General features: G+C 47.3%; 1 protein-coding gene across 1 annotated transcript in view; it reads right to left on the bottom strand.

Annotated features, from left to right (window-relative positions):
* Nucleotides 1-1,478: 1,478 nt before the first annotated feature.
* The window catches only part of ATP5PD (ATP synthase peripheral stalk subunit d), a 28,689-nt gene continuing 18,839 nt past the window's right edge, over nt 1,479-11,328 (bottom strand). The window contains exons 3-6 of the mRNA XM_063960662.1: nt 6,988-7,084; nt 6,809-6,880; nt 1,928-1,990; nt 1,479-1,659 (exon numbers count right to left, since the gene is read on the bottom strand). Of these exons, the coding sequence (XP_063816732.1) occupies nt 1,528-1,659; nt 1,928-1,990; nt 6,809-6,880; nt 6,988-7,084 (364 nt within the window). The 3' untranslated portion in view covers nt 1,479-1,527. The remainder of the gene's footprint in view (nt 1,660-1,927; nt 1,991-6,808; nt 6,881-6,987; nt 7,085-11,328) is intronic.

Here is an 11,328-nt window from a genome sequence, read left to right as displayed (position 1 = left end):
TGGTACTTGGGTTCATGTCAGAAATGTGTAACACATTTTTCATTGCCGAGATCATGCAACGGATGTTCCTAGTGGATTGTGTATATGTCTCAATCTCGTCGACACTTGAGTCAGACTCCGTGTCGACATCTGTGTCTGCCATCTGAGGTAACGGGCGTTTTTTGAGCCCCTGATGGCCTTTGAGACGCCTGGGCAGGCGCGGGCTGAGAAGCCGGCTGTCCCACAGCTGTTACGTCATCCAGCCTTTTATATAAGGAGTTGACATTGTCGGTTAATACCTTCCACCTATCCATCCACTCTGATGTCGGCCCCACAGGGGGCGACATCCCATTTATCGGCCTCTGCTCCGCCTCCACGTAACCTTCCTCATCCAACATGTCGACACAGCCGTACCGACACACCGCACAAACACAGGAAATGCTCTGACTGAGGACAGGACCCCACAAAGTCCTTTGGGGAGACAGAGAGAGAGTATGCCAGCACACACCAGAGCGCTATATAATGCAGGGATTAACACTATAACTGAGTGATTTTTCCCCCAATAGCTGCTTGTATACACATATTGCGCCTAAATTTAGTGCCCCCCCTCTCTTTTTAACCCTTTGAGCCTGAAACTACAGGGGAGAGCCTGGGGAGCTGTCTTCCAGCTGCACTGTGAAGAAAAAATGGCGCCAGTGTGCTGAGGGAGATAGCCCCGCCCCTTTTTCGGCGGACTTTTATCCCGCTTTTTTCATGGATTCTGGCAGGGGTATTTATCACATATATAGCCTCTGGGACTATATATTGTGATTTTTTTGCCAGCCAAGGTATTCATATTGCTGCTCAGGGCGCCCCCCCCCCAGCACCCTGCACCCATCAGTGACCGGAGTGTGAGGTGTGCATGAGGAGCAATGGCGCACAGCTGCAGTGCTGTGCGCTACCTTGTTGAAGACCGAAGTCTTCTGCCGCCGATTTCCAGGACCATCTTCATACTTCTGGCTCTGTAAGGGGGACGGCGGCGCGGCTCCGGGACCGAACGATCGAGGTCGGGTCCTGTGTTCGATCCCTCTGGAGCTAATGGTGTCCAGTAGCCTAAGAAGCCCAAACTATCTCCAGTCAGGTAGGTTCGCTTCATCTCCCCTTAGTCCCTCGCTGCAGTGAGTCTGTTGCCAGCAGATCTCACTGTAAAATAAAAAACCTAAAATATACTTTCTTTCTAGGAGCTCAGGAGAGCCCCTAGTGTGCATCCAGCTCAGCCGGGCACAAGATTCTAACTGAGGTCTGGAGGAGGGTCATAGTGGGAGGAGCCAGTGCACACCAGGTAGTCCTAAAGCTTTCTTTAGTTGTGCCCAGTCTCCTGCGGAGCCACTATTCCCCATGGTCCTTACGGAGTCCCAGCATCCACTTAGGACGTCCGAGAAAGAGGTGTTCTTCAGTTAAAGATCAAACTCATCTCCATTCAACCACATTTATGAACAATCAATAATACATAAAACTAATTATACATTACATGTTTTATTGTCATCTAATATGTTAGCATGGTGCCATTTATAATTCACTGGCGGGCTTATGTGGCCAGTAAATATATTTCTCTTTGTCTAGCTTGGTCTCAGGGAAAGCATCATTTAGGTCCTCAGTTGTCATCTGATCGAATGGAATCATGTTCTTAAACTTGGACAGCTGTAGGGCAGAAGAAAAAAAAAAAAATATATATCACACCTCAAAGACAAAGATAACCACAGGAAAATAGAGATAATCTGTCGCTAAATCATACAGCTGCTGAAGTACCCCAATGCCAAATAATCTTTGAGCTGCTCTCAAAAAGTAGGACTCAATCTATGCAATTGCAGAACGTTTAGTGGCAGCGAGGGAAGGGATAAAGCTACAAAATAAATTTTTAAATCATAAGCCAAAGTATGACCACAGACACTAGTTGCATGGCACTCACCTCTTTCTCAAACTGTGCCACCCTAGCTTTGGACTCCTCAATGTAGGCTATAGCCAGTTTATTCTTTAAAAACAAAAATAATAAAGAGATTAAGAGACAATAGCTAAATACATTCTAAAAACTGCAACAGCAAGAAAGTAGTAAAAAACATTTTCATCAACTATTCTCTTTATCTTCCACAAAGTATACGGTGGAGTACAAGCGTTTTTGTCCACAACGTAGTAGAAAAAGAAACTCTTGATAAACACATTACCTTTTCAACAGCTTTTAGATTTTCAATATATATATTGTTTCTATATTCAATTAAAGGAGTAACAAAACTTTGGTCATGCTCCTTAATTGGTGGGTCCTTCCTACTTCTGAAGTGGGTTCAAATCCCTCTTAGTTGGCCAAATGTCTCCTCTCATATATTTAAGTCTTCCTTGTTGAACACCATTTAACTGTCACTACGTATGAAAGGCCTACTCTCATTTGGGGCTGAAGCATGTAAAAGAACTTTAGGGTGAGGGTGCAAGTTATTTCATCTGCATTCCTAGCATTATTCTTCAGCTTTGAGGACTGGAACGCCACACATGACTTTTCACATAATGCCACAAAAACAAATGATTATGTGCGCTAGTAGAAATGAGTGGTAATCGCTGCCTCTGGGCTCACAGGTCAGTAACTTAATAACCCCATACACTTTACATGGGGGATCATGTGACCGAACCTGCATATATTTAAATCTGCCCCTAAAGCTGGATACACACTGTAAAGGTGGGTACACACTAGTAGATATATCTGCAGATCAATTTATCTGCAGATATATCTATGGACGGATCGGGCAGTGTGTTCAGCATACACACTGCCCGATCCGTCGGGGACTGACGTCATGAACTGGGCGGGCACGCACACACGCCCGCCCAGTTCAGCTGTCAATCACCGCCGGCCACCGCAGCATGTGTACGGGACACACAGCGACGCGCCAATATATCAATAGATATATTGGCCGTCTGCTGTGCTGCGCGGCTGACGCGATACGTCTGTGAACGACGGAGTTCACAGACGTATCGGTCGTACACACTGGCCGACGGTCCCACGATATATCGGCCGATATATCGACCAGTGTGTACGGGCCTTTAGATTCAGTCCAATCTGGCTGGTTGGAAAGAAAATCTGGTAATGTCTGGGAGCAAATGACAATTGACCATTTGCTCCCATAAAACAGAAATAAAGGTTTGTTCAGATAAACTGGTTAAAACAAATGGATTTAGCTAATTTGTCTGTTTTCCAGTGTTTGCTCCTATACATGACCAGATTTTCGTTCCAACCAGGAAGACTGGACAGTGTGTGGATCCATCTTAACAGGAAAAGGGGTGGACATGGCATGCAGTGCTACTATGCCATTTGACCTTTACAACTGACATGGTCAGGCACAGACTCATTTTTATAGAGGAATCAAGAATGTTAAACTGAGGGATTGAGCAATAATTCTGAAGAAAATGTTACCCTTTAAAGCAATCGGGGTGAAAATTACGAAAACTATTTACAAGTAAAAGTGTGAAAGCAGTCAATAGCACCCAGGCTTTCATTTTATGGTAGTGAAAGCCAGATAATCAGCGCACCTCCATACACTGCACAATGTATGGAGACTATGGGGGTCATTCCGACCTGATCGCACGCTGCTGTTTTTCGCAGCGGTGCAATCAGGTCTGAACTGCGCATGCATGCGGGCTGCAATGCGCAGGCGTGTCGTTGCCCAGCAACGGCCTTCGCCAGGCAGTGACGGATTGAAAGAAAAAAGCGTTCGCAGCGGCGAACGCAAGAAGAATGACAGGAAGAGGCCGGCCGGGGGTGTCAACTCACGGTTTTCTGGGAGTTCTCGAAGAACACGCAGGCGTGCCCGGCCGTTTGCAGGGAGGGATCCTGGAAGGACCATCGCAGCGGGTGAGTAAGTCTTGAGCTGTGCAGAGACTGCACAAACTTTTTGCTTGTGCAGCTCTCTGCACACCAAGCTCTAACCCCCTCCCCTGTTGGCGGCGATTACCTGGTCGTAGCAGTGCAAAAAATAGCCGGCGTGCGACCAGGTCAGAATTACCCCCTATCTCCAATCACGACATGAAGTTAGCTGAATGACTCTGGTTGGATCAGACAGGTGTGATAATTAACCACTTAACTGGCATGGTCAGATTTCATGCAACTGCGCCGTCCCACCCTGTCCCCCCGTTTTTGACGAGGAGATCTGTTCTGCAGATGTGCATAATAGAATGTTTAAAATATTTTTTAAAATACTATTTCAACTGTTTTTTAAAATTCATTTTATTTAATAATGTTGTTAACGCTTTTGAAGAGAAAAATCGTCCGTTAAGTGGAGATGCAGACAGGTTTTCAGGCTGTGAGCAATAACTTGTTCATGTGGAGTGCACAATTATCATGTAGCATATGGCCAGCTTTGCTTTGCCAAATGAAAGAAACATATCTGATCGCTTACTATGGGATAAACAACCATGGGGGTCATTCCGAGTTGTTCGCTCGTTGCCGATTTTCGCTATACTGCGATTAGTCGCTTACTGCGCATGGTTCGCAGAGCGCATGCGCGTAGTTATTTTACACAAAAGTTAGGTATTTTACTCACGGCATAAATAAGCTTTTTCATCGCTGTGCTGATCGTAGTGTGATTGACAGGAAGTGGGTGTTTCTGGGAGGAAACTGGCCGTTTTATGGGAGTGTGCGGAAATACGCAGGCGTTCGAGCTGCAAAACGCAGTAGTGGCTGGACAAACGGGGGAGTGGTTGGGCAAACGCTGGGTGTGTTTGTGACGTCAAACCAGGAACGAAAAGGACTGAGCTGGTCGCAATGGCTGAGTAAGTCTGGAGCTACTCAGAAACTGCTAAGAAATTTCTATTCGCACTTCTGCTAATCTTTCGTTCGCACGTCTGCTAAGCTAAGATACACTCCCAGAGGGCGGCGGCCTAGCGTGTGCAATGCTGCTAAATGCAGCTAGCGAGCGAACAACTCGGAATGAGGGTCCATATCTAGTTATATTGCGGGCATTTATTTGTCCTTGCTACACCATATGCAGATACACAGAGCATATCTGTTACCTTGGAAATTAGCTTGTCACTCACACAAACTCTGGCTTTCCTCTGCTTTAAAATGATGTAAGAAAGGAACACACTACCCTCTTACGCTATGGCCACGTAGAGTATTTACGTATTTCACGGCGCCCTGGGCCGGGGGAGAGGCTAGAGGTCAAGCGCCGGTTCCCGTATGTAGTACCTGGTACTATGGAATCTTATTAAAATGGATATTAGTATATCCGACCTGTACTCCTGTGCCCTGGTGGATATAGTGGGGTCCCTGCTCGGTTACAGTGTCCACTCCAGCGTCGCAGTCAGTCTCCCTAGACTGCGACAGGAACACGATTTAGTGGCGGGTTCCCCCTGGGGGACCCTCTTTCCTCCTCAACCGTAGCAGCCACGCGAACCAGGAGAGCGTCTGCGACCATGTGCCTACAGCCAGAGCGTCTCCGCTGCAAGTACCCTGGAACAGGCCGCAGGAGTATGCGACGACCCTGGGAGGTGATGGAGTTGCAGCGCTGAAGTGTCAGCATTACATACAGCGCTGACAGCCCAGTTCTGAAGACATTTTCTGTCAGAAAAAGCTTTTTTTTCCAGGGCTGCCCAGTGCAGCCTCCTGTTAGTGACTGCTTCTACAGGCACCAACTCAAAGCTGAGCTCACAGTGCCTGGAGGCGGAGTTATAGTGGAGGCCCCACAATGCATCCTGGGATAGCCTAAAGCTTTAGCCTGTTGGTGACTCTCTGGATCAAGATCCACTCTACACCCGATGTTTCCCAGTGGAAACTAATGTACAATGCTGCAGAACGATAGCTTCTGTGATCGCAAAATACGCGCTATAGTGCATTTTTACGCGCTACAAGCAGAGAGGACTCTTTAAATGAGCGGGTCCTGCGGGACGCGCTGTCTCTAACTGACCAGCGCGTTTCTGCCAATACCGTTCTTCAGTGCCTCTCTCCATCAAATCGCTGCTTCTACCCGTCCAATCGCGCTGCCCGAAGCTTCTCCCCGTCTATTCGCGCTGCCGGCAATGACTTGCCATTCAAGCGCGGCGGAGATAGCGTGCTCACCGTGCTGCTCCAAACTACAATAAGCAGCTGCAGCAGGCGCCGGGCTGTATTGTTTGACAGTGGCTGCACACTAGCCAGCGCAGCGCAATCATTGAAGATGACTGGATCACTGGTGGATTAAGTAAGTTATACTTGTAATCAACTAACGGGGGGAGCGTGTGTGTGGGAGGGAGGAGAGTGTTGGCGGCAGCTAATGATCATCACATGCACACCCACATACCCACTATATACTGCTCTGCCTGGCGCAGTGTGTAGAACGTGCCCTGCCTGGCGCAGTGTGTATAAGCGGCACTACTGTGTGGTGTCATGTGAATTGGCACTATTATGTGGCCAAGCCCCTTCCCCACAAAGCCAGACCACTGTCCGTACATTGGAATATGGGAGGGGGTGCACCAATTCACTTTCTGCCACAAGGGCACAAAATGTCTAGTTACAGCCCTGGTGCAGTGTCCTGTATGCGACACAGCCCAGCAGCATTGTCAGCCGCGTCCTCCCCCTTGCAACACTTTTGTAGTGTCCAAATCAAGTGTGCGTTTTCATATTTGAATAAGATTAATAAGAACCTTCATTACGAAGGGACCCAGAAAAGGACAGGTAGGACCCCAATTTTTAAAAGTGAGGGGTGCCTGGGACCAACTTTTTTTTCGGCACAGTGCAATCACGGTGTTTAACTTGGTCTTGAAAAGTGTGTATATTACAGTTAGTTCTTGTGTCTGCAAAATAATCCTATTTATATTTGTATGGATAACTCACAGCTTCCTGCTCCTGTACATTTATCTTCTGTGTCTGGTTATCAACAGGCTCTGGAACAGTAATGGCGCTGAACTGAAATTACAAAACAATGTAGTTATGTCAATTATTTGTTCCTAAACTCTCTTTTCTCACAAAGTGCTCAAATTCCTGTAATCAAGAGAGAAGAGTGTTATACTTGCCTTTTTCTCAAACTCATCCACGAAGCCTGCCTTGGCAACCGCAGCACGGTAATGAGACCAGTCAATGGTTGGGGGTTTGGCTGGGAGAGAGGTCAACCTGTTAAAAGAAACTGTAGTTGTTATGGTGGCCCTCTGATATGTACAGTTTACCAAGTAGACCATACAGCTGGATACTAGACGCTCCAGGTAAGAAGTTAAGGGCCCTACTTATCAAACAGTTATTGTCATCAGATTTAGGGATTCTCACAATCATTCATACCCCACAAGATGCAATAGCCATCTGGTTATAAACTGCTCAGGAAAACCTGGGTCTTGATAAAATTGCAGGTTATAAAATCTTCCCCTAAACATGCTTAATTACTGAAGGCGGTTTCCCCTTTCATTTATTTTTTCCCTTTTTCTTACCATTTTCTATTGATTTTGCTAATACCACTTCTGATTTTTTTTTACACTCCTTACTTCCCCCATCTTTTTTCTTCATCCCAGCACTGCCTACTTAGGATTGGATATTAGTAAGACACAGAATTTCAGAATTTTCAAAATGTTTAAACTAATCGCCTCCTACCCCCAAAATGGAGACCAGTGGCATTTGAAATGCAGTTTGTGAACAGTGCAAAAAATCATTAGCGTAGGTTTGAAATACATGAAACCATCTTCAGGTAACTAAAGGACCTGCATTTTGCTGTAAGTGGTGCTTCTGGAAAAGGTGCATCTTTTATACTGACAAACCTCATTAAAGCATTTAAAACTCTCTATAAGGGTTTGCATAATTTACGGTGTGTTAAAAATAAGAATTTACTTACCGATAATTCTATTTCTCGTAGTCCGTAGTGGATGCTGGGAACTCCGTAAGGACCATGGGGAATAGCGGCTCCGCAGGAGACTGGGCACATCTAAAGAAAGCTTTAGGATCACCTGGTGTGCACTGGCTCCTCCCCCTATGACCCTCCTCCAAGCCTCAGTTAGGATACTGTGCCCGGACGAGCGTACACAATAAGGAAGGATTTTGAATCCCGGGTAAGACTCATACCAGCCACACCAATCACACTGTACAACTTGTGATCTGAACCCAGTTAACAGCATGATAATAGAGGAGCCTCTAGAAAAGATGGCTCACTACAGCAATAACCCGAATTTTTATTTTTTTTGGTAACAATAATTATGTACCAGTATTGCAGACAATCCGCACTTGGGATGGGCGCCCAGCATCCACTACGGACTACGAGAAATAGAATTATCGGTAAGTAAATTCTTATTTTCTCTGACGACCTAGTGGATGCTGGGAACTCCGTAAGGACCATGGGGATTATACCAAAGCTCCCAAACGGGCGGGAGAGTGCGGATGACTCTGCAGCACCCAATGAGAGAACTCCCGGTCCTCCTCAGCCAGGGTATCAAATTTGTAGAATTTTACAAACGTATTTGCTCCTGACCAAGTAACTGCTCGGCAAAGTTGTAAAGCCGAGACCCCTCGGGCAGCTGCCCAAGATGAGCCCACCTTCCTTGTGGAGTGGGCATTTACAGATTTTTTGGCTGTGGCAGGCCTGCCACAGAATGTGCAAGCTGAATTGTACTACAAATCCAACGAGCAATAGTCTGCTTAGAAGCAGGAGCACCCAGCTAGTTGGGTGCATACAGGATAAACAGCGAGTCAGATCTCCTGACTCCAGCCGTCCTGGAAACATATATTTTCCGGGTCCTGACAACGTCTAGCAACTTGGAGTCCTCCAAGTCCCTAGTAGCCGCAGGCACCACAATAGGTTTGGTTCAGGTGAACACTGAAACCACCTTAGGGAGAACCTGAGGACGAGTCCTCAATTCCGCCCTGTCCGAATGGAAAATCAGATAAGGGCTTTTACAGGATAAAGCCAGCAATTCTGACACGCGCCTGGCCCAGGCCAGAGCCAACAGCATGACCACTTTTTCTGTGAGATATTTTAACTCCACAGATTTAAGTGGGTCAAACCAATGTGACTTTTGGAACCCAAAAACCACCTTGAGATTCCAAAGTACCACTGAAGGCACAAAAGGAGGCTGTATATGCAGTACCCCTTTAACAAACGTCTGAACTTCAGGGACTGAAGCTAGTTCTTTTTTGGAAGAAAATCGACAGAGCCGAAATTTGAACCTTAATGGACCCCAATTTCAGGCCCATAGATACTCCTGTTTTCAGGAAATGTAGGAAACGACCCAGTTGAATTTCCTCCGTCGAGCCTTACTGGCCTCGCACCACGCAACAGATTTTCGCCAAATGCGGTGATAATATTTTGCGGTTACATCCTTCCCGGCCTTGATCAGGATAGGGATGACTTCATCCGGAATGCCTTTTTCCTTCAGGATCCGGCGTTCAACCGCCATGCCGTCAACGCAGCCGCGGCAAGTCTTGGAACAGACAAGGTCCCCGCTGAAGCAGGTCCCTTCTTAGATGTAGAGGCCACGGATCCTCCGTGAGCATCTCTTGAAGTTCCGGTTACCAAGTCCTTCTTGGCCAATCCGGAGCCACTAATATAGTGCTTACTCCTCTCCATCTTATCAATCTCAGTACCTTGGGTATGAGAGGCAGAGGAGGGAACCCATACACTGATTGGTACACCCACGGTGTTACCAGAGCATCTACAGCTATTGCCTGAGGGTCCCTTGACCTGGCGCAATACCTGTCGAGTTTTTCCCAACGGTTTATAATCATGTGGAAGACTTCTGGGTGAAGTCCCTACTCTCCCGGGTGGAGGTCGTGCTGAGGAAATCTGCTTCCCAGTTGTCCACTCCCGGAATGAAAACTGCTGACAGTGCTATCACATGGTTTTTCGCCCAGCGAAGAATCCTTGCAGCTTCTGCCATTGCCCTCCTGCTTCTTGTGGCACCCTGCCTGTTTACGTGGGTGACTGCCGTAATGTTGTCCGACTGGATCAACACCGGCTGACCTTGAAGCAGAGGTCTTGCTAAGCTTAGAGCATTGTAAATGGCCCTTAGCTTCAGGATATTTATGTGAAGTGATGTCTCCAGGCTTGACTATAAGCCCTGGATATTCCTTCCCTGTGTGACTGCTCCCCAGCCTCGCAGGCTGGCATCCGTGGTCACCAGGACCCAGTCCTGAATGCCGAATCTGCGGCCCTCTAGAAGATGAGCACTCTGCAACCACCACAGGAGGGATACCCTTGTCCCTGGTGACAGGGTTATCCGCTGATGCATCTGAAGATGCGACCCGGACCATTTGTCCAGTAGGTTCCACTGGAAAGTCTTGCGTGGAATCTGCCGAATGGGATTGCTTCGTAGGAAGCCACCATTTTTACCCAGAACCCTTGTGCATTGATGCACTGAGACTTGGTTCAGTTTTAGAAGGTTCCTGACTAGCTCGGATAACTCCCTGGCTTTCTCCTCCGGGAGAAACACCTTCTTTCTGGACTGTGTCCAGGATCATCCCTAGGAACAGAAGACAAGTCGTCGGAACCAGCTGCGCTTTTGGAATATTGAGAATCCAATCGTGCTGCCGCAACACTACCTGAGATAGTGCTACACCGATCTCCAGCTGTTCCCTGGATCTTACCCTTATCAGGGAATCGTCCAAGTAAAGGATAACTAAAATTCCCTTCCTTCGAAGGAATATCATCATTTCGGTCATTACTTCAGTAAAGACCCGGGGTGCCGTGGCCCATCCCTACGGCAGCGTCTGAACTGATAGTGACAGTTCTGTACCATAACCTGAGATACCCTTGGTGAGAAGGGTAAATTTTGACATGAAGGTAAGCATCCTTGATGTCCCGAGACCTCATGTAGTCCCCTTCTTCCAGGTTTGCAATCACTGCTCTGAGTGACTCAATTTTGAATTTGAACCTCTGTTTGTAAGTGTTCAAAGATTTTAGATTTTAGATTTTAAAAATCGGTCTCACCGAGCCGTCTGGCTTCGGTACCACAATAGTGTGGAATAATACCCCGTTCCCTGTTGCAGGAGGGGTACCTTAATTATCACCAGCTGGAAATACAGCTTGTGAATGGCTTCCAAAACTGCCTCCCTGTCAGCGGGAGACGTCGGTAAAACAGACTTTTGGAAACGGCGAGGGGAATACGTCTCGAATTCCAATTTGTACCCCTGAAAATATTACCTGAAGGATCCAGGGGTCTACTTGCGAGTGAGCCCACTGCGCACTGAAATTCATTGAGAACGGGCCCCCACCGTGCCTGAACTTGTAAAGCCCTAGCGTCATACTGAGGGCTTGGCAGAGGCAGAAAAGGGTTTCTGTTCCTGGGAACTGGCTGATCTCTGCAGCCATTTTCCTCTCCCTCTGCCACGTGCAGAAAAGAGGAACCCTTTTGTCCGCTTGCCAACCAGGACTGCGCCTGATA

Source organism: Pseudophryne corroboree, chromosome 3 (genome assembly GCF_028390025.1).
Source record: "Pseudophryne corroboree isolate aPseCor3 chromosome 3, aPseCor3.hap2, whole genome shotgun sequence".
Lineage (NCBI taxonomy): Eukaryota > Metazoa > Chordata > Amphibia > Anura > Myobatrachidae > Pseudophryne > Pseudophryne corroboree.
The sequence above is the reverse complement of the archived record's forward strand: the minus strand, read 5'-3'. Positions and strand labels throughout refer to the sequence as shown.